The sequence below is a fragment of the Halyomorpha halys genome, unplaced genomic scaffold (assembly GCF_000696795.3).
Source record: "Halyomorpha halys isolate HHAL.00 unplaced genomic scaffold, Hhal_1.1 Scaffold479.1, whole genome shotgun sequence".
Lineage (NCBI taxonomy): Eukaryota > Metazoa > Arthropoda > Insecta > Hemiptera > Pentatomidae > Halyomorpha > Halyomorpha halys.
In genome coordinates this window covers 793,821-817,257 of record NW_027109057.1, presented here as the reverse complement: position 1 = coordinate 817,257, position 23,437 = coordinate 793,821, and the positions used below count along the sequence as shown (strand labels likewise).

Sequence of the window (23,437 nt, the reverse complement as noted above, 5' to 3'; positions counted from 1 at the left end):
GAAGTGAGAGAAGATAGACTTTTCCTCTTTCCCTTCCAGCCCTTCTTTTACTACCACATTCAACAACATGGAACTTTAAACTTCACTGGAGCAATGTTATCTCTTAAGGAGTCAAATAAATAAATAAATCATTAAACTGAACAGAAAATTAAAAATAATACCAATTCAGTGATCATTAGAAACCTATACCTAACCTATACCAAACACAAAAAAATATCAAGGACATAGCCAGTAAAGATGAGGAAAATGATTAAAGAATGTCAAAGTAAAAGCTGCTGAAAAATGTAGAGAGGTTAGGACTGAAAACAGAAACTTAAGGGACCCCTAAACAATCAGTCGGAAACAATAAAAAAAAAATGGATATTGAGTTTCCAAGGTTGAAACATATGGATTAAGGAGAAAATTTCAAATCAGATCATTCAAAATTCGAAGTGTAGAGTAGGACTCCCTCTCAGTACCCCTTATTTTTCCATAATCCACCTATCTTAAGCATACAATCTTTGGTTTTACTGTTATTCTAACTGACCTAATAGCCTTAAGAGATTCTTCACTTAATTCCCAAAATACCATCAATCAACAACAAGTAATACATCCTATGTATTTTATTGTTTTAAATTTAAAATAAATAAATAGACATATATCCCATAAATAACAGGTAACACTGTACATGGCAACATTAGGAAAGGAATGCATGCTATTGTTTTTATATATTTATAAGTTAACAATTCAATTCAATTTTAAGAATTTATAGATTTTATACGTAAAAATAATATTATATTTATGACTGAAAAACACTTGGAATAATAACAAAAACACAATAACAGTAAATGAAGGTAACATAAATAAAAAAATCCACTTTGCTAAAAATAATAACTTATGCTATATTACTTAAAATCTCATGAAAAATAAGTGAACAAGATGGTAATGACCATTTAATGAGGTAGTAGGCACTTCAGGTGATATTTTCATATATTTTACTTTTTCTAAGAAAATAAAAATTTATTCCTTAAAGTGAAACCATTAGCTATCATATTAGGTACAGTTGAAAAATGTCATGTAACATGATTAAACAATTGATGAATACAATAAATGGTAACAATAAAAATAATCATTATAAATATAATATATCAACCAATCAACATACATTTAATAACATATCAAAACTATCAGGATAAAAAAATTACAATGCATCTTACCATAGATAATTAATAAAACATAAATTAATGGTTTTATACGACTTGATGTGATTTAGTAAAAATATTCATTAGGCAGTCAATTTATTTAACAATGATGAAATAAAAATTTATGATTTTTATACTGAAAGATGTATAATTAAAGCAAATACGAATGAATTGAAATGGCAGAAATTTTAATAAATATTTTTGATTGTTTTTATTAAAACATAGTAAAATATTTAATGAGTATGTAGCCCTAGTAAATAACTGGAAGAGTGAAATATTCTAACATTCCATCGATGCAGTCCAAAATTTGATTGACTCCTAGAAATGCATAATTTGCACATGGCAATATCCTCCAATGAATTTTTTTCTTACTTAGGCATTTGTACATGTAGAAGTCAATTTTTAAAAACTAATTCATTGAACCTAACTCATTTTAGTAGAATAATGGATGTAAAATAATATAGATGCTTTTCTGGGTTCAAATACTGATAAGCTAATACAATTTCAAAATACATATAATATATTATATTTCTGCACATTAAATATAAAAAATAAATAAGAAGGTGAATCATATTCTAAAATAGAACAATTTATAACTTCATGGTAAAATATATTATGATTTAGTAAAAAATAAATTTTATCATTAATACAAATCTTAACATGAAATATAAATATACAACCTCACACTTGGAGCAGAATATCGAAGAAACCAATGAAGAGGACTAGATCTAATTTCAGTCATTTCAAAGGATGACGCAAACCATAAAAACAGATATACTCATGTTGAAACAATGATATTTTCTAATTCAAAGCACAAGACTTTATTCATTAATAAAAAACGATTAATGCTGCTTAAAGAACCTTATCCTAAACGACTTAGAAATCACAGCAAGATTTTTAGCTGAATAAGGAAGGTATTGGAAGCAGAATGGAAGACAAATACAAGTTACAGAAATATTCTTTAACAGATATTTGATCAAATTTAGAAATTGACACTGAAATAACTGAATTATTTATAAACTTTTTAAGCACATAGACAAAGTAGGTAATTAAGATGGAAATATGATGAGAACAGATGGCGTGGAAATAAAAAAAAAAAAAAAACTTCTAAGACATTAACCATGAGGGCAGAAGAGTTAGGAAAACAAAGGTTGAAATAAAAAAATAATATGACAAAGAAATTTCGATAGTGACCAAAAATTGAAAAGGGATGGGCCTAAAAAAATAGAATTCGATAATAGAAGTTCATAACTGATGAACAAAAATAAAAATATTTTGAATAATAAAGATGCAACAAGAGTAAACTAAATATAATTTAAACAAACAGTGATATAATATACAGTAGAGCCAACATTAACATATTGGTATTCCAGGTCACAATAATTAAAAGCATTAAACATAAAATTAAATGAGTACAACTTTCAAGAAAAATTTGTACGTAACTCAATGGAATAATTCATTTCTGTATTTTGAGTTTGGATTATTAAAATAAAATTTCAAATAATAAAAGAGTAGAATGAAAATAAAATAATTTCATTCCAAAATGACAAGTTCAGAGAAGAAAATGTATTTGAAACTTAGCAGGCGATGAGTGACCTAAGTGCCCAAAATAATTTTATTAATTTAAAATCTAAAAATCATTTATTGTTATAAGATAAGGATAGGCATTTAAATACATACAGGTCCATCTTTTAGTGCGATTTAGGTTGGATTTGTTCACAAATCTGTTAGCATGACACTGAAAGTGGCAAAAAGATTATTCTGGTACAAAAACTTATTTTCAAATTTTTGGCACTTACATCATTTGTAATTTTCAATGTAAAGAAATTCTATTGACTCTTAAGATTAAAAAAGAATATCTTAAAAATACTGATGGTTCAATCATGACAATATTAACCATTATTAGACTAGAGGTGAGTATATAATTGTAATAATGAGCAACAATAGATAATTTAAATAAACCTACAAAATAAAATAATCTTAACAGATCTTAGAGATATTTTGTGATGTTTTACACTAATATTTACATAATAAACACTATTTGATTGAATAGAAAAATCCTGGTAACTCCAAATTAACACTTGGGTATTTCAAGGTTTTCATAACTCATTCTAGTTTAAATTTTAAATTGAAGGCAGTTTTTGCTGACCCGACATATTTAACTTTAAATGGCACTATGGCAACAAAAGGACATTGTATACCATATGTTATTGTTTGTATATATATATTTTTTGTTAATGAAAAAAAAATATAGTTTAAATTTGTGAAGGAAATTAATTGAAAACTAGAACACTATATTAAAAAAAGTATTCTATTGTCTCGCTAATAAAATAATAAGATAAATTATAATAATCAAGATTAATAAATTTTTAGCTATTTTCCAGTTTTTTAGCAAAAATTAGGTTTAACTAAATTTTTTTCTAACACTAGCCATTTGTCTATACTACTTACCAAGATGAATTTTTATTATCGAAAGGAAAAAACTAATATATAATCCAGTTGTATTTATAATTTTTTACAATAACTATTAAGGCTTAAATAAATGTATCTGTTACATAAAGAAATATTCAATTTTAGAATCTGAACAATAATCATCACAATTGAGAAAATACTTGAATAGTTGAATAGTAGTGTGAACACAAGGAATTTTATTGAGTCCTCTATTTAAATAATAGCATATTAGTTTCATCCACGATTAAAAATCATAATTTAAAAAATTAAGATATTAATAGTAAGAGAACTATTGATAATAAAGGAAAATAAAAATATCAAAATAAATAAACTTTGGTAAATAAATCAAATGGTGACTGATGTTGTGGGTTTGTTGTAAAGTGTGTCATAATTTTTATTACAGGGAAATGTCAACTGATATTAAAAAATTGTATAACCAAGCACTACAGACCTCCAATGATTGTAAAATGGAATGACAGTTATAATGAAAACAATAAAACATCAACTGCAGCATAAAAAAAAAAAAATCTGAGTTATACTAAAATGTAGTTTATCAGACAAAAATACGTGGCAATTTATTCAGTAATTATAGAAAAGTAATAATAATAAAACAAATTCTAACATAACATATAAAATCAAATGGAGACAAAAACCTTCCTTTCAGTTCTTTTCCCCTTCTGAAAAATTTACTAATAAAAACTATTTAGAACTATACAAAATATGAAGAATACTCATGAGGCATAACGCCTCTCCTCGGATAGAAAACGTGGTCAACTGAAAAATGGAGAAGATTGGTTACGTTAGATGTGTAAATATCGGCAAATCTGAAGAGCCTCCTAGAGAAATAAGTGGGGTTGTGGTATGTCCGGAAAACAGAACCAAACTGAGGATTGAATACTTTCTTGGTCTCTTGCCTGGAAAATATTTAATTCAGAAAATAGGAAAAAATACATGGGCAATAACAAAGACATAAAAAAATACCATTCATTTTAAAGGTATTTGTTGTCTAGGATTTCAAAAGGATAAAATTTATTGTTCAAAGGGTAGTAAGAAAAAACAATGTATAGGTAATATGTATCTCAAGGAACTATAAAATAAATAAATATTAGAAAAATGCAAACAAAAAACTAAGGTTAAAATTACTTCAACAAATTAATATCAATTTATTAATAACATTACAAATTAATAATAAAGGTTGTGATAAAATTAAACCAAATAAAATATACTTATTCATAACCTACATAAAATAAACCTAATAAAACTTTATCTTTAACCCATCGAGTACCATGAGGTACTTTTAGAACCCCACACGTTTCTACTTTTTCAAATAACATTTGATGAAATCTTTTGAAGCTTATCATATTCAAAGAATTTCAACATGAAATTAAGTGGAATATTTAGATATAGAACTGGAAATATTTAAGTACCTTTTTCAAATTTTTCTATCTTGCAAAAAAGTGTTTGGAGTTTTCTCAGGACCCCATAGAATCATATGCCACTTTTTTGTTTGTTGTTTATCATAAGAAATTTAAGTTTACTTTTCTCTACATCCAAAAATGAATCAAGATTTTGTATTGATAATAAATAAATGCATCTTGTTTTTTTTTCTTAGATTTTGAAATCTCTGATAAAAATAATTCAATTGTTTGCATTATTTTTTTTTTTACTTACAATTTGAATATCCAATATTTATTAAATCCAGCTATTGGTAAAAAAAAAAAAAATGGAATGAGTATAAAAAATAAATATTTATCAAAAATTGTTAACGGAAAATTGAAACAAAAAATTTCATTTCTCATAAAACTAAACCAAAAACATATTTTTCATAAAATTAAATAAAAAATAATCACCAGCCCTTTAAACTTCATTTTTGGTTTAGACTTATACACCCTACATAGTTTTTGTAATTATTTGGAAAAATGTCAAGTATTGCATAGTTAATTCTTAAGGGTAAATAGCATTGTATGCATTTTATTAAAGTTTTGCATTTTTTCATTTTGTATTACTGTTTAAGATCAGTTAGGTTCAGTGTATAAATGGGAACAAGTTCATAAATGAGGATTTTTCTGAATTATTGAGATAGCATTCATTTTGTAATTTTAAATAAATCCATTTTGTAATTTGACTATAAATGATCACAGATGGTATACCAACAAAACAAAGTTGAGAAAAATCACCATCTATACACTTTCTCCGACTAACCTTATATAAGTATTATAAAAAATATTTGAAAACTTTGAGGTAATATTTCTCAGGCCCTGTACTATGTGCATTCCTTTTTTATAAAAAAACTCATTAAAAAAAGAAATATTTTTAATTTAGAGGAGGAAAATCCAAGACAAAGATTGTAACCCGTGACACTTTAAATTGAGAAAAGAAGTGATCACTGAAATAAAAAAATGTAAAGCAAAGAAATACGAACCGTTCAAAGCTAATTTTTTTTCATTAAAAAAGTAAAAACTCATACACCTCCCACATAATCAATTCCTAGGATGGTGCCAGAAGTCAAATTTTTCAAATTAATTTCTGGGATGACACACTATAATTAATACAAGAGTCAGCAGGTACATTTATTTAGAAAATGACTTTTATAACAAATTTATTAAGAAATTACAGATCACGCCACTGGAGGTAAGGCACTGGGACAGTTTCTTTATACACATTTTTATTTTATTTTGATTAAAAATTTATTATTTGTTATTTCTTTAAATAAGTGTATTAAAGTTGATTACTTTTAATACACATTGGTTAACCCTCAGTTAACTTTATAAAAAATATAAAACACCTGTCTTTAGTTATTCAATTATTATTATGGAGATCAATTTTTGTTCTAATCAATAAAAAAGTAAATTTTTCTTTTGTCTAACTTTATTAAAGATATTGAAAATTACTTTTTTGTTACTGCTACTTTTTTTTTATCGAGAGTTAGATTTTGGTATTTATAATTTACGCCCAAAAAATATTCTTTTCAGTTGAAACAACATGAATGGAAATAGTATTACCTTATACGATCCCTCTCGGCCATCCAAGCAGCAAGTGTTTCTTTGGCCCCAATCTCATCCACATCCTGGCACTCCTCGATGAGCTGAGTTAACATTTGGAGCCAATTACAATTCTTCTTAAACTCTTCTTTATTCAGTGTAGCTATTTCATGCTGAGAATAAAAACAAATTATTTTAAAATAAGAGCAGTAATTTTGAAAATTTGAATAAATTAAAAAGTTGCCATAGATATTTGATATTGGACAGTCATCGAATGAAGTTACACACCTTTTCAATAAATTATATGATCGCAATAAAGAGGAAGCAGAACAGTATACACTGGATATCATTTATAACGACCTCCAAGGAAACAGGCATATTAATCACTACATACACCATGTAAATATAAAATAAGAATTTTGTCCCCAAAAATATTCAACACTATATACCGATATGTTGTTATATTTGAGATTGTAATAAACAGTATCGAGTGCATATATATTTATTCAACCAAATGATCATGTTAAAACACAGAGTAAGCAGGGCACAGACTATTCTATAAATTGAAATTCATTCTACCCTGGCTAAATACGTAAAGATAAGTAATATATTGTCACTATGATACCTCATCAGTCAGAAAACACTAAAAATACGACTTTTATAACATTAAAAAAAAAAAGAGATGAAACTCATCATTTCAGAGATTTATCTAAACCACCATTTTGTACAATTGTAGAAATGTCTCTAGAATATTTTTTTTTCTTTTTTAAATGATATAGGTATGTAAATATTTTTGTTGACTACCTAGGTATCATAGAATAAATTATGACATGAAGTATTTAAGTTTTACATTTAATGTGAAAATGATTCATTTGTATTAAATTTTTGAAAATTTATATTTCTGTAAAATGATGATGATTACCGCAAGCTCCTGTATTATAGCACCCGTTCTCCAACCATGTTCTAGAGTAACATCTGCTAGATCACTGTATGGATGGTCTCCAAAGTACAACACCTCACTTCCTCTCCACCCTGTCAGGTCTTGTAATTGGTTAACTGTCCCCTAATAGAAAAAAACAATAAACTTTATACTTAAAAAATTGTAATAAAGTTAATCTTTGCTTTAAGAAAGTGTTTTTTATTAATAGATGGGCTTATTATGGAATAATTATTATTACCAAAACCAATTTATTTTATTTTATTCATTTAAAAAATGACATTCAACATGGTCCGACCAGATGACGACATATATCGGTCAGAGCCAAAATAATACATAAAAATGATAGACATAAGTAAAATGTAAATATTAAAGTTTAGACTATTAGGGCATTGTGGAGGCTATACAATTTTTAAGGTAGATAAGTGTAATATGAATTGATCTAAAGTGAACAATGAATATTTTAATTAGCACCTACTAAAATGAAAATACAGTAAATTATTTATAGATTTATTAACAGCTTTCCATAAAAGCTGAAATGTATAATACATACCTCATAATAAATATATCCCTTTTGTAGCCTCGTAACTTTATCCCATAAGTGAGTATCAAGCTCTCTATCGTAAATCCTGACTGGTCTACTCTCATCAGTAAAAAAGCTTGGTTTTCTAGCTTGTACAATAATTACATCAAAAAAAGATTCCCAATCATTTCCTACCATCAGCTCCATTCCTCGATTACTACAAACATATTTTACAATTAATAATTCTGGATCTTTATTTATTTAGAAAGGATAAATATTTAAATACAATAGTTAACGTAAAAAGTTAAATATTTATTAAATGTAATATATCTACTAAAGTTTTTAATACAAAAAGCCTCATAAATGAAACAATTTATCAAACTTACAACATAAAATTAAACAATACAACATGAAATTTACAATTTATATTAAACATCATTCGTTCATGCAGCAGATAAAAGTCTTTTTTAATGATCAAAAGTAAAACTATTAATTATATCGAAAAAAAACTTTATATTTCAAGAAGCTTTTTTTCACATCACATGAATAAATTTTAACATTGAAATTCTTGAAGAGGTTTAAACATTTAAAACTTAAAATCACCATATCCTTATTTCTCTTCTTCATTAAGGATTCGAAAAATAAGTTTTTTATTCATAGTAAACTTGAATACCCTGAATTTTTGTGTTACACATATTCAAATTTTTGATTTATTTCTTATCCAATGTTACTAGGAAATTATTTAAGCTCCTAGAGAAATAATAGTTTTGATTCCAAATTACTTGTAAGAGTAACATGCTTTTTTTTTTCTAAATTTTCAATTGGCGTTGCAATTTTTTTTTTCTCTCTTTTCAGAATCCATTATTTTTAGAAAAATAACTAAAAAATATTGAATTATGTTTATAATGATATATTTATTGTTTTCTATATTCAATGTAAGAAGAAGTAGTATGGGGTGGGGTTAGTGGAATGGAAATGAACACAAATAAGTGAAACTTACTTTATTTGTACCAATGTTTAAGGCCTTCATTAGGATTGACAGTGAGTAGATTTGCTACTCCTAAAATTTTAGCCATGAGGTCAGTACAAATAAAACGTTTCACTTATTTTTGTTTTTTATTTAACTAAAAAACTCAATATCACATTGGTCTACAAACAAGGGGGAAAAAAGCTCTTCATACAAATCTTCAACAAAAATAAATTGTTGAAATATTTCTCCCTTGCTGGAAAGAGTGCACAATTTTCCTAACTTGAAACATTCATTAATCATGCATACTTGGACCAAATTGAATTGTTTTAGTATCTTTGGAAACAAAATTTATTTTGGACTTAGCAAACACCTAAGAAGTTCGGCCATTTCCCACTGCACGAAATGACTCCTCTACAAGACCCTCATTAGACCTGTTCTTAGGTATGGATCGGAGATCTGGACCCTAACAAGCACTGAAGAGAAGATATAGATATCAAATATTCATCGTTGAGTGGAAGGTCATTCACTGAATATTTGGATCAGTTAAAGTTGCTGAGAAATGGAGGAGAAACAGAGATCTTCAGTCAATATGGGGATATAGTTGAAATGAAAAATATGGGCTGGGAAGACATATTGTTAGAATGCCAAAAGATAGTATTTCAAGGAAGTCGCTCAACAGAAGGCTCTATCAGGTAAGACTTAGATCAAAATACCCACTACTGGTGAAGGAATTCACAAGATAGGGTTATCTGGCGAAGGCTTATTGAGGACCACATTGGTCTGCAGTGCCAAGGCATTAGTATCTTTAGAAAGAGTTTTCCCACTTAATGATAATAATAAAGTACAGATTAGCTACATTTAAAAACAATAAAGTTACATAATACATACATAAACAAACAGTTTTTTTATACCTCAAAATTGAATTGATCTAGTAGAGATCAATTTGTGACTTTTTGTATAATAAAATAAAGCCCTTTCATATAATAAAAAATATTACAGATTTCCTTGATTTTTGTGTCACAGAACTGGTATTAATTACATAGCATGAATTAGCAAAATAACTGTACAAAATCATTTCTTCTCAAAAGCCTTGACTTATGACATTTAGGTATAAGTTGTGGAGAGGGTCATGCCTTTTCTCCTCAAACTAGCACATGCACACGAAATGAGTATTTCTTAACTTTTCAAGCTATACCATAGCCAACATACAAAGGACAATCACTAAATAAAATAATACAGAAGTCAGTCACTTAATCCCTGTATAGATGTATAAATCTAAGACTAATTGTTTACTAATTGAATTTAATGAAATATGTACATGAATTTAACCCAATACGTGAATAATTAAATCAAATATACTTACACAAATTGATAAGGGCTGTTGGTAACAAGAAATAATTTTTTGCCAGCTTGGACCAGTTTTTTAAACCATTCCCTAAGACCTGGATTCGTATCCAAGTACTCTGACATATCGTTTAACAGATGTTGGTGCATTACAGGGTGGCTGCTACCAACAGAGGTCTAGAGTAAAAATAACAATTTACACAAAAAATGCATAAATAAATATAGAATTATAATAAAATAAGATAGCACCAATAATAATAAGGCACAAACCTTCACATCTTGAAATAATATTTGAGGATTATAATCAATATTGTTTCTTTCAAAATATTCGGCCACATTACATAAGAGGCACATTTCAGGAACTGAAAACAGGTCTGCCAACTGAACCATTTTTGTCGTAAGATACTGCAAGAACAGGAATTTTCGTTTAAGTAAAAAAAAAATTTATAAATAAAATTAATTCAAAACTACTGTTTTTAATATTATGTTGATATCTACATATTATTAATATACAGATAATATGTAAATTCAGCAAATAAAAATATGTCATATTATATTAGATGCAACATTAAAAAACCAATCCACAACCTCACAAACTTCAAATATTTTAAAAAGCAGCATTTTAATGAGTTTTTTACATAAATAAAAAAAAATCAGCTCCAGGCCAAAGAAAAAGTACATTTAGCTTTAAAAAATTATAATTAATAACACCGCCAAAGTCAAGCATCAGCATTATTGCTTGTAATAATAAATATTATTATAATTTGGCAGGATCTATTAATTTTTTAGAGAACTATTATCTGCATTTATTATCAAAAATTAAAAACAAAATGTATTCACTGGTGGCTTGTAACTCTTCTATTATAATTAAATTAATTTAAAATATAAACCAATCATAGAAGAAACTTTTCTTTAAATAAAACATTAACCATGTTTCAACATTTCAAAGTAATTATTTATGGGAATAATGCAAAGAGAGTAAAATTAAAATTTTTAAAAGTGCTTCAAAACAACAGATGCGTTCAAGAAGAAATTTATTCAACATGAAGCAGAAAAATATTGCACAATATCCCTCAATATCAATGATTTGGATTGAACTTGTGATAGATCAAAATCAATGCAACTAAAATTAATTGATTATTCATCCTTGAATACATTAAATGAAAACAACTTCCGAAACAGTTTATATTTAAATTATGAAAGTGAAAAAAAAAATGTGTATGCACCCAAACAAATAATAAAATGCACAAAAGTTACAAAGGCTCAAGAGTTATTATAGCCGAAGAGGAAATAGATTCAAATAATAAAATAAAATCTATTTTAAAAAGATTTAGTTTGTAAAAATTATGACATGCAAATTATTATTATTAATAATAATAGTAACCAGAATAAGGAAAAAAAAATATTGGGGCATCTTAAAATTTTTAATGTATTGATATTACTAAACTTTAGCTGAGCCATTCTACCAGAAAGTGTCAATTTGACTACAACTAATTAAATACTAAAAATCATAATAAAATTTTCAAAAAAATCACAACTTTTCAATAGAAACATGATGATAAAACAAATTAAAGAAGACAGGAAAATAACTTACATAATATTAATTCAATCAAATCTACAAGTAAAAAAAAAAAAAAAAAGAAAAGAAATATATATAAGTGATGAGTATTAGCAACTACTACATATCATTCAAGGCTTCAAAACTTAATATTCCACATTCAGTACTAATACAATATTTCTAAACTACAAAGAATCAAGGCACTACTAGGAACTTGTAAAAATAGTTTTATCAAAATTTACAGTGATATACAGTCCTCTGCAAATTAGTGTACATTTTATTTTAATATTTAATTGTAATGTTCTCATTATAATCAAAATAAAAACTTGTAAATTCATGACTATAAATTAAAATGTAGACATAAGGATCATCAATACCAAACTTTAAATGCTATAAGCATATATGCATATAAACATGGGTCAGTTATTAATGTTGCCTAAAATCAATTATTATTGAATTAGCAACAGCTAAAACCTACTTTTTGGGGGGTTTATATTAGATATTGTATGTAAGTAATAAGCATAATATTTAAAAATTTAACTTGTGAAGTGAGAGTAATTTATACATAATATAGTACATATTAAAAAAAAATTAAATCTGTACAACCCATGAAGGGTCAGGGATGCAGTACTTTGTAAAGAAGTACTGTTACTAGACCAACAGATGTGCAAGGAGGTGATTTGGTCGGAAGCACGCTCGACTGCCAGATTTTTACCCAACGAAGGATACCCACTTCATGAGGCTAGGTGGACTCCAGAGGGCTCCCGAACCCACAGGGCTGACTCATGGCTACACTCAAACAAAAAATAATTATCTGCCACAGCCAGATTTGAACCTGGGTCCTTGGGATAAGTAGCATTGTGCCTAACCACTGAGCTACCTGCTTCCATAATATATATTTATGGTATAACATAATTAAGGCTAAATTGTTTGATTGCCTTTTTGTCAAGAACTACCAGTAGGATTCAAAAAACTATTTTTGTGTAATACACAGTTGATTGAGGAAGACATTAGGCCGTAGAACATCATCTAACCCACTATCTATAGAATGATAGCTTTTAGCATAACAATAAATGATATTTTCGGGCTGTATAATAAATATACTGTATTGCAGCTGCAGTTAAGAATCAATAAACAGTCTTTGGCCTAGCATTACATTAATTTTCAGCCTAGTTTTTAGATGTTTTTCTTTTAATCAAATTAGAGTCCTATAAATTTCATTAGCACCAATGGCAAGCTAGGAAAGAATCAAAAGTTAAACAGAGTAAAGGCTTATAAGTTAATAATAAAGCAAATGTACAAGGAATGTACTAGACAAATGGCCCATACAATGATATATTTTTACACAACTGTATTATAAATAAAAAAATAAAGCAGAAAATATCATTATTTGTAAACCAATTTTATTGACAAAAACAACAGAGAAAGGGTGACTAACACTTTATGACTAAGTGCTGATGGTCAAAATACTGAAAAATATAAAATGAAGGAAAAGACATGTGTGCATAGCAAATTTTTAAAAGCAAACAATATTTTGAAGCATCACATAGCTTGCAAAGCTCCAATACCTACAATGCAAGTTGCTTAGGCAGTACAAATGCATTAGCTGTGAAAAAACTAAACTTTTGTAATAAAGCTGATTGAATTATAAAGTTCTTTTCTACACTTTTGTAAGCAACAGATTGAATTACAAAGTTCTTTTCTAAGCAACAGATTGAATGCCAACATTTAGTTGTGTTTTTCAATTTCTAGTTATCACCAATTGAAGAGATAGAGAAACCATCTTCCACTTTTTGGAGAGAAGATGCAGAAACTTCTTTTCTCCCTCTCATCTCCTTCTATTCAAGTCATCTGCCCTGGGGCTAGTCCAAATATAGATAATTAACTAAATAATTTCAAAAACTAATGGAGAGTTTTCACTCTTCGTCGATAAAAAAAATTCGATGTGATCATGCCATTTTAATTAGATCCAAGTGTATTTTGTGAAAACCTTTATGAAGTAGATTCATGGAATTGATATTTTTTTCATAAACACAGGACTTCAAGATGTATTGTTTATCATAAATTTATTATCATTTTTTTTTTTAATCAAGACAAGGATAAAATTTAAGAATGATATTTTAGCAGAAGAAAGAAATCATTTTTAAAAATTTCTTATTAAATATTTTCTTGAAAAGAAAAATAAATATATACATATATTTCTTAGCTTTCTGATATCTAAATAACCCAAAAGTTAATAAATGAATCGAAACACTCTCAAATTCAAAGTACAGTTTCAAAGACAATTTTTAAAAACGTTTGGCAAAATTATCTACATTTTCCAAAACAAGCAAAACAGCATGCAAGCAGAAGTAATGAAAACAACATATAATATGAGGGGAAAAATATAAAAGAAGAAAAAGGTGATTTTCGAAGTAAGGAAAAATAAATGATTATAATTACCCATTAATAACATGATCTTCAATTAGAAAAATGAAAATCACCTTTAAGCTTAACAAACCTTTGAGTGGTATGGACAGACAGAACCTGCAAATAATGTAACATTACATTAGTCAAGACTAGCTCACCAGGCTAATGGCGATAAAACTAAAACAGCATTAAGATATAGGCATTTCAGGAATGAACGATCATTATATCTTAACATAAAATTTGATGCCATTGTTTTCAAAATTTAAAGAAAATATATGATGGATTAATTAATTATGTTTGTAAACTGGATGATTTTAGAGCATAATTTATATTGTTTCGCTACAGTAAGATCTTATTCAATATAAATTGAATTATTTTTTATTAAGTCAGCAGAAAATTATTCTAAATGGTATTTAAAACACCTATTAAAAAAAAAAATATTGATAATAATGTTGTATGTGAAATTGATTAGTAGCTAAATAAATATCTTGTACATAACTTTGATTGTATACAACTAAAAGATTAATTAAATAAATTTTCGGTATGAATTCTTTGAATTTAGTAAAAAGAACTACATTAAAAAAGCAACAGCAACTGATAAAACAAAACAAACTATAATATTCAAACAACAAATGAGACAAAAAAAAAGTTACCTAAGTTAGTGTACGATAAAATGAATTAAACATAATAACGGGGGAATAAAGACTCTACATGCAGCTCACAAAACTCAGAAAAAACAAAACTAAACTTTAATGAAATAATTAAAAAGTAATGTATTACACCAGCTTAAGCACGATCCGTTCCATAGATTTTTACCTTGGTCTATATGAAGCAACCAGGCAGCCAAAGTGCGCAAACAATCCATTAAACAAACAAAACTGATGTAATTTTAATAAATAGAAAAATAATATAAATATAAATAAAATAATAAAACTAGAATTAAAACTTAGCAGTATAAATCAGTTCCTGTTTTGAAAAAAAAAAACTATTTCAGAAAAAATGATGAAGTAAGGGTAGTTTTAAGTAGCCTAAGTAAAGTGTAATTATTAGAAGTCGTATAAATAACATATTTTATAAAGAAAATCATACAATTTCAACCCAGAAGAGTTCTTTTTTTAATAAATTGTTCAGAATCTATTTTAATTTTATATATTTACTTGAGTGTCATTTCAAAGTTTCAATTTATATATTTTTGAATAGTTATCATTTGGTGTGAAAAAGTTCTTCTTATGACTAATAAATAAATAATGTATACCATAAATTTTATTTTATACCTAAAATTTGAAAATTCAATATTTAATTCAGTAAATTAAAAAAATAAACCCATAAAAATAAAGGAGTTAGTAACAACTTTATTAATTTTATAGCTTGAACTCAAAAAGATAGTAATTTAAGAAAAAACATAAAAATAAGCAAAAGAGTAAATATTATTAACTCATAAAATGATAGCGGTAATTTTTAATTTTTAGAAGACCACAGGTAATTTAAGATATGATACATTCTTCAGGAAGAGGATTAAATTTGTCAATCCATAAAAATAAAGTTTATGAACCAATCTATTAATAAAATTTAAACATAAAAATTCAGGTTCTAAATCATTAAAAATTTATACATATAAAGAATAGATAATACAATATTTTTAGTTTTTAAAGGTTTAAAATAGAATTTTTTTATAGCAGTTAAAACTTTTTATACGTTAATATACTCATTTTAAAGGCACTCTTTACATCTCAATTATCAACAAACACACGGCACCCATTTGCTAATGTGTTTGAAATTAATATAATAATTAGTGTTATGAAATTGACTAGTCTTTGTAAACACTATCAGACTGTACAATATGCATTTATTTAATTCTTAGAGGGTAGTATACTGAGGAATAACGTCTATTTTTCATTATTATTTTCAAGACATTTCTTATCATTTTAAGCATTTTTATTTTATTTTTTTATAAACTAGTATTCAATTTATTTTTTTAATAGCTTTTCCCCAAACATCAGTTAAATAAGTTTATTTCTGATTAATTAAAACCATGTGAAAAATCCTCTGTGTAATTAATAATAATAAATCTTCTGCTTATTTTTGTAAAATAATTTTTGGAATATAAAAATGACTTTATTTATTCATTAAATTGATTAATTTGCATTATTAACTAGCATAAAATATTCATAAATATAGTTTAGTTCTATAGGTATAAATCCTTTCCAATACAATCAATACATAAGAAAATTAATATTTAAAAATAATATGTATGAGATATAAATAAAATCTTATCCAAGCTGCATAGATAGATATTTCCTATATTATTGTAATAGCGTATTTAAAACATAAATATATTAATGAATCACAATGTTATCCATAATTTAATGAATTGAATCATATTCATTAAGGAATACAAAGAAATTAAAACAATGAATTCAAAATATATAATTAAAAAAATTATGATAATAATTAAAACACTATTACTCATTAAAATAAATAAAATCTACTAAGAATCAATTAACATTTACTGGAACAAAGAGGAGGCAGAGCTTTCTAAATTTATATGGCTTCAAAACATGTAAGGTTTCCCAATACAAACAAGGATTGCTCGACGAAAAGCCTAAACAATTATCTCCAACTAATCTCATCCAAGAAATTGCTGCTAATAAACATAGCAAACAATAAGAGTAAGGTCATGAATGAAGGACAAGCAAGATGAATATTCATAAAATAGAAAGGAAAATTAGAGCTAAGAATTAACCAGTGAAATATTATTTTTATCAAGTTAATTCATTTACCATTAATTATCCATTTTGTTTATTATTATGAGGAAATGAATAACAAAATAAAGATTATTTTATTTACAAAGCATCAATATTAAATTTGAATGTGTAATTCTGTTCAAGCAGCGTTATAAAAATATAAAATAAATATTGTTTTCATGTTTTCAAATTTTCAAAATGTAAAAAAAATCAATTATTGAAAATGCTTTTATATGTAATATTAAATAAAATTTATTCACTGATTTTTTTGAGTTTATATTAGGGTGCATATCTTCAAAATTAATTGAAACCGAAAGAAATTCCCTAGTATATACACATTTCATAAATTAACGAAATATATTGTATTACTTGGTTGGAAGAGTTATAAAATGGACTGAAAAGTTTCTTAAAACTAAAAACTTTGTATTAAGTAACTGAAACAATTTCAAGATTAGAAAAAAAACTGAGATAAAGGACTTTACAGCATAATTTAGTCAAAATATAATTAAATATTTCATCTTTAATCACAAAATATCAAAAATTAAAAATTACAGATCAGTAAAAAGAATAAAACTAGGCAAGCTAAGCTATTTAAAAAATATTGAAAATGGATCTAATTGATTTTATGAAACAAATATTAAGTTATACTGTTTTGAGAAAAAATCCAAACAGAAAATATAGTGAACAAGGCTATTGATTGAAGTTGAACTCTCTTTAGAGGCACATCAGGTCCCTCATCCAGGATTTATCAAAAATTGGGAAAAGCAGGAAGATATCAGGACTGCTGAAATACATGGGCACAACAAAGATAGCTAAATTATCTGTACTAACTAGTAATCAGTAAAATAAGTTTTCAGGCTTAGTTCACTGACAGTTAAAAGTTTAATATCACTCTTTCTGATGTATAAAAAAAAGTAAAGAAAAGATAAATACTCATTTCCAATATAATCTATACATATTTTTTATCTGGAATTCCTGTTTTAATATACAACATTAAGATATCAAGTTTTTTCTATATTTTATTAAGCATTATCAATTATTTAGGCTAAATTATGAAAATGCTAAATCAAAAATGAATAAAATCGGTTCGTCGATTTCAGTCAGTATTATTTTACAAAAATTTGTAGTTAGAATACTATTAAATGTGATAAATTACAAGAGTAAAACCTGAATTATTTTTAATTGAAAAAAAAAAATTGGGGTCCATTCCATTAGACTAAAACCACACTAGTTGTGTTTGTAAATTTGTCAAAGCACTCCCCAAATATGTTTTATTCATTTTTTGACTTATTCCAAGCATGTAGCCAAGATTGACCTCTACAACTAGGCAAGTACCGAATACTGTACATTGTCGTAAAATGGCATGTTTGAAAAACAATTTTTTGTCACCAATCTTCTGTCATTTAGGGACCAATTGCTGGAAAAAATCAAAGATCACACACAAAAAAAAAAAAAATAGATCTATTCTTGGCAAATTAAGGGTTAATTACAAGTAAAATAAAACTTTCATTATACCCAAACAAAAAGTTCAGGATCAAATAGACGGCATCATTTTTAATTTACCAGTGTAATCACTTGTCTCTGAGTTGTGCTAACCGGTAGGTTTAGAAGTGGTATTGAAGTATATATTTATCTATTGAAAAAGTTTGTAAAAAATCATTTAAAAGGTTTCGTATACTGTCAATATACATTATATTGATGCTTATCAATTTTTTTTCATTCATTTAATGAAATTATAATTATTTTTCAGGAAAAATGGAAGCAAATTTTATAAATATATTTAAATTATAAGAGTAAGTTCTGTGAAAGTATTTACCAAATTTTTACATATGAGAATTTAATCTGGTATTGATATTTTTAAAGCAAATAATCAATACTGTTAATATCATATTAGATCATATCTTATTGAAAGAAAAAAAATTAAGAAATGTGATTAATTAATGAAAGAAAAAACCGCTTTCTGTTGAAGATATTTTAATCTACTGAAGTGTTTCTGGGATATTTTTTCCTTATTAAATCAATATTAAAGGAGTAACTTAATCCCCTGCGGATATCACTTACTAGTGATATTCATAGAAGCTTAAGTAATTGAAATAATGTGAAATCCTGAAAAGCTTACACAAAATAAATACTTAAGGATAAAAGACATTAAAAGATTTTTCAATGTACTCCTATCTATATTAAACATAATTATCTATATTATCATTTAATAATGAGATTCATATTATGTAAATATGAATGTCATAGATGAATATGCATGAGATATTTTAGGCAGCATATAAAGCTCATAGAGAATTAATGCAGCACATTTAGCTAAACAGTCCAAGATTCATTTAGAAGCAATTCATACTGCATTCATTCAATTCTTGAATTCATTTAACATTGCAGCATTTCAATTAACTCATCCATAACAATATTAAGCAAAACGACAGAAACAAGAGGAATAAGTATTCTTAATAATAAAATATAATAATACAAAAACTAGTTTTAAATAACAAAAATTAAACAGTAATTATTTCTTAAATATAAATAATATCTGTAACCCACCTACCTGTGAGTTCTTCCCAGGACTCTCGACATAAGCAATAGGTACTGTCTTGTTTTTGTACAATCTCAGCACTTCTTCATTGGACACTCGGGAAAGGCCACGAAAAACAGTTCCTAACTGAATTTGTAAGAAAGAATCCAACTTCATTAGAAGTCCTTTTTCAATATCATAATGTAATCCACGGATAGCAAAGTTGGGGAGGTATGGCATATTAGCAATGCCAGAAGGATACTAAAAATAAAAATCATTCAGAAAATTTTACAAACAGAACCGAACACTTAATTTATTTAAAAGTAAATTTTTTTTTTCAAATGTTGGCAAATTTTGAATTGTAGTACCTTGAATTTAGTTATTAAAGACTCCATTCCTAGGTTATACAGCAAGAGATCCATAGATGGCTTATAAACTGCAAGAGTATAGTCATAATCAAATCCGTACACTTTGACTTCTTTCAAATCCAATTCATTACAAGCAAATACACCTTTCAGATTCACATCAAATGGCAATTTCTTAGCTTTGAAGGACAATAACAAAAGAAAATATATAGCAAACAGATTAAAATGAAATATACTGAATGGGTTTAGAGGCTTTAAAAGCAAAATAGTCATAATTAAAAATATATTCAGACTAAAATATACTCACATTCACATTTCTGTTTAGTCCTCAGATATGCTTCATTGAGTGAAATATCTTCTGTCTTAAGAACTGTATAGAAGGCTTTCCTGGTATAGTTGTAAGAAGATACATTTTCGAAAATGGATGAAAAGCACCTCAAAACCTGACTAAATTCCCTCCTCATCGTTGACAAACTCACTGAAGCAGTTCCCTTCATCCAATAACCTTCCCCGATGATGAGTGGGGAGCCTTGAGTGCTATTTTCTTACTACACCAAATCGTTCAAATCGAAAATTTATTTTACCCATCCCTTAATCGAATCTTTAAATTATCATCATTAATTAATACTCTTAACGGATTAATTTTATTGAAAGATGACGCAGCACAACTTGTGTTCCTTCCAATTTTACGGATTTTAAAAATCAACATTAATTTTTACTTGTTGAATCACAATTTATTTAAACATAAAAATGCGACTATAAAACCCATATAATCCTAAAAGACCCACGTAACTCATTATTATATCATTTTGTTATATTTATTTTTTTTAAAAATCTCCAATGGTGTTTATCTCAAAAATATTATCAGTGTATCAATTGTTGAAAAAATTCTTCAAACTATGAAAAAAAAAGAAGAGAAATATACAGGAATCTCTTATAGGTATAGAAAAATAATAAAAAATTTTAAAAATATAAATTGTACGACCTTATTTGAATATTCTCGAGGTAATGGTAACATTCAGAAAATGTGTTTTAGATAACTCTGCTTTGCTTCAATTGTGGCCCATCTTACAAAAAAAAAGAATATTTTGTATTTCAATAATTGAATACATCAATATTCTATAGATTGAATAATAGACTTTGGTTATTCGTTGACAAGGGAAACGTAAAAACGCGTTGAATTACCAGGGAAAATAGGTAATTTGGATATCAAAGGAAACATCGCTGATTTTCTAGAATAAAGGCACATCTGATAAAAATAATTTTATTTTTTAAATTCTTTTCTTATTTAATTTTTTATAATAAATCATATAAATAAATAAAATAAAATCGCAAGTATTTGCTGTGTCCATGTTCGGAAAATTTCAATTTAGTAGGAATGCATAAAGTTATTTTAAGCAATTCGGCGATAGACAAATCCAAAACAATCCGTATTTAGAGGACAAAGCCAACAAATTTAGGAATACAGGAAAGTACAAGAGCCTGGAGGAAAAAAAGTCAGTTACTTCACCCTAATTTTTGATTACTAGAATGAAAACCACGAATATTACTAGGCAAAATTAACGAATCTGCCAATTATAGTTAGGGGAATACAAAATACCGGTTGTTTCAAAATGTTTTAAAAAAATTATTTTTCATTCGGAGCTACGTACAATTGAAACTACCTACTTTAAATGTTATGTTAGGTTTTATAGTTTTGTAGATAGTTTTAACGATATGAATCTCCAAATGAAAAATTATTTTTTTTTTACGTTTTGAAACACCCACCATTTTTTATTCCCACTAACTATACTTGGCAGACTCATCAATTTTGATTAGTAAATACACAAAGTTTTCATTCAAGTAATCAAAAATTAGGATGAAATAACTGACTTTTGGCACTGCAACTAATTCAGAGTATACGAAGTTAATCCACTAATTAATTAATTATTATTCTAATGAAAATGAAGCGTGAAGAGATCAGAAAGTCTTACACCACTTTTGTTCTCGGCGTCTCACATCAATATTCTAAAGCTGGTTTGGCAAGAAACGGGACACGGTAAACGAGATGTACATGTCGTTTTAGAACCTTGAGGAAACCGACCTATATGCTTGTTTACTACTCTTTGGCAAAAAAAAAAAAGAATCCGAAGTATTAGCTCAAGCCCTTAAATTCCAGGCTGAATTACTTTTTTTTGTTTTATTTTAATTCTTGGACGCTTGCCCAGTTAATAATATTTCTGTAATACCGTGGCTTTTTATAAATGAACTTTTAAAAGAATTTTTATGATTAAATATTATTAAATAAAACGTTATTGTTTTATTATTTATTATTAATATTGCCTAATTAAATGGTAAGATTTTTGATCTGAAATAATTCTATGTAATGTTCTTATTGAGAAGGCTATGCCAGAAATATTCAATTATTATTTTGTGGATTATTGTTTAATCATCCAACCTGTGAACGCATTTTGCACATATAGTGTAAAATAATTATACATACACTTTGTTTTTCGAAAAAAAAAAGATTTATAGATTTAATAAGTTCTTGACTGATCATTACCACCACGTATCCAACAGTTGTATTTAATTTTTTGGATTCAAAGAATTTATCTTTCTACCTTCAAAAGAATTACCTACTATCTAAAAAAAAAAAATGAATTTCTTTTCATCAAGAAATAACATGTTTTTTTTCTATAATGGTTCGTTGTTTGAAGTTAATCAAGATTAAAAAACCACGGATGGTTGTCATTGACCTAGTAACTAAAAAAAAATCTATTTGGTAATCGATTTTTTTATATCGATTATAGATAAATATAGTTTGTAATTAAAATATTAATGTCGATTTTGATAGTTTGAGAATGATTCGATAACATAGTACCATACTAATGGGTAATACCTTTTTGCGCTTTCTGTTCTTGTATGTTTTAATATCTGCTGAAAAGTTTTTATTTATTGAACGGTAGGGTGGGATATTTCAACACTTAACCGATATATCGTTAACTTAATATTTGTAAAAAAAATTTGATGCTTACATCTTTGATAGTGGTTTGTGACTCTTGATTTTTGGGGGCCATCTGTAGCTTAGAGAGTAGAGGAGCTGGTCTTTGCAGCCTGGGAAGTGCTGGCACAGTTTCGAATCCAGGGGGTAGACTTTAATTTCTGTGGTGGAGCCACGAAATGAAAACTTAAACCCACATCATAGTATTAGAATAGAGTGGTACCCTGTAGATGATTTCTATGAAAGAATAGGATTATTAAAATGGAGAAATAGAGAACAGCAGTTCAGACTGGAGAATCAGTTTGTAAGATCTCTCCCGATTGCGATCATAAGGTATACTATTATATTTTGCTAAACTGTAGTGTACTTGACGGGAATAAAGTTCATATAGGGTGTTTTTTTAAGCCCGATAGAACTTGAAATTGTAAAAAATAACACAAAAAATTAAATTGTAATCAAAATTTTTTTTTTATTCG

General features: G+C 26.7%; 1 protein-coding gene across 2 annotated transcripts in view; it reads right to left on the bottom strand.

The window, feature by feature from the left end:
• Nt5c (5' nucleotidase C) overlaps positions 1–20,500 on the bottom strand; it is a 109,129-nt gene extending 88,629 nt beyond the window's left edge. The window contains exons 1-9 of one of the 2 annotated variants that reach the window (XM_014424815.3): positions 20,289–20,499; positions 19,985–20,160; positions 19,650–19,877; positions 10,658–10,792; positions 10,407–10,564; positions 8,104–8,290; positions 7,536–7,676; positions 6,635–6,786; positions 665–4,546 (exon numbers count right to left, since the gene is read on the bottom strand). In XM_014424815.3, the coding sequence (XP_014280301.1) occupies positions 4,342–4,546; positions 6,635–6,786; positions 7,536–7,676; positions 8,104–8,290; positions 10,407–10,564; positions 10,658–10,792; positions 19,650–19,877; positions 19,985–20,160; positions 20,289–20,478 (1,572 nt within the window). In that variant the 5' untranslated portion in view covers positions 20,479–20,499 and the 3' untranslated portion in view covers positions 665–4,341. Of the gene's footprint in view, positions 1–664; positions 4,547–6,634; positions 6,787–7,535; positions 7,677–8,103; positions 8,291–10,406; positions 10,565–10,657; positions 10,793–19,649; positions 19,878–19,984; positions 20,161–20,288 lie in introns of those variants that run through there. The other variant, XM_067047269.1, reaches the window with a different exon arrangement.
• Positions 20,501–23,437: the final 2,937 nt, after the last annotated feature.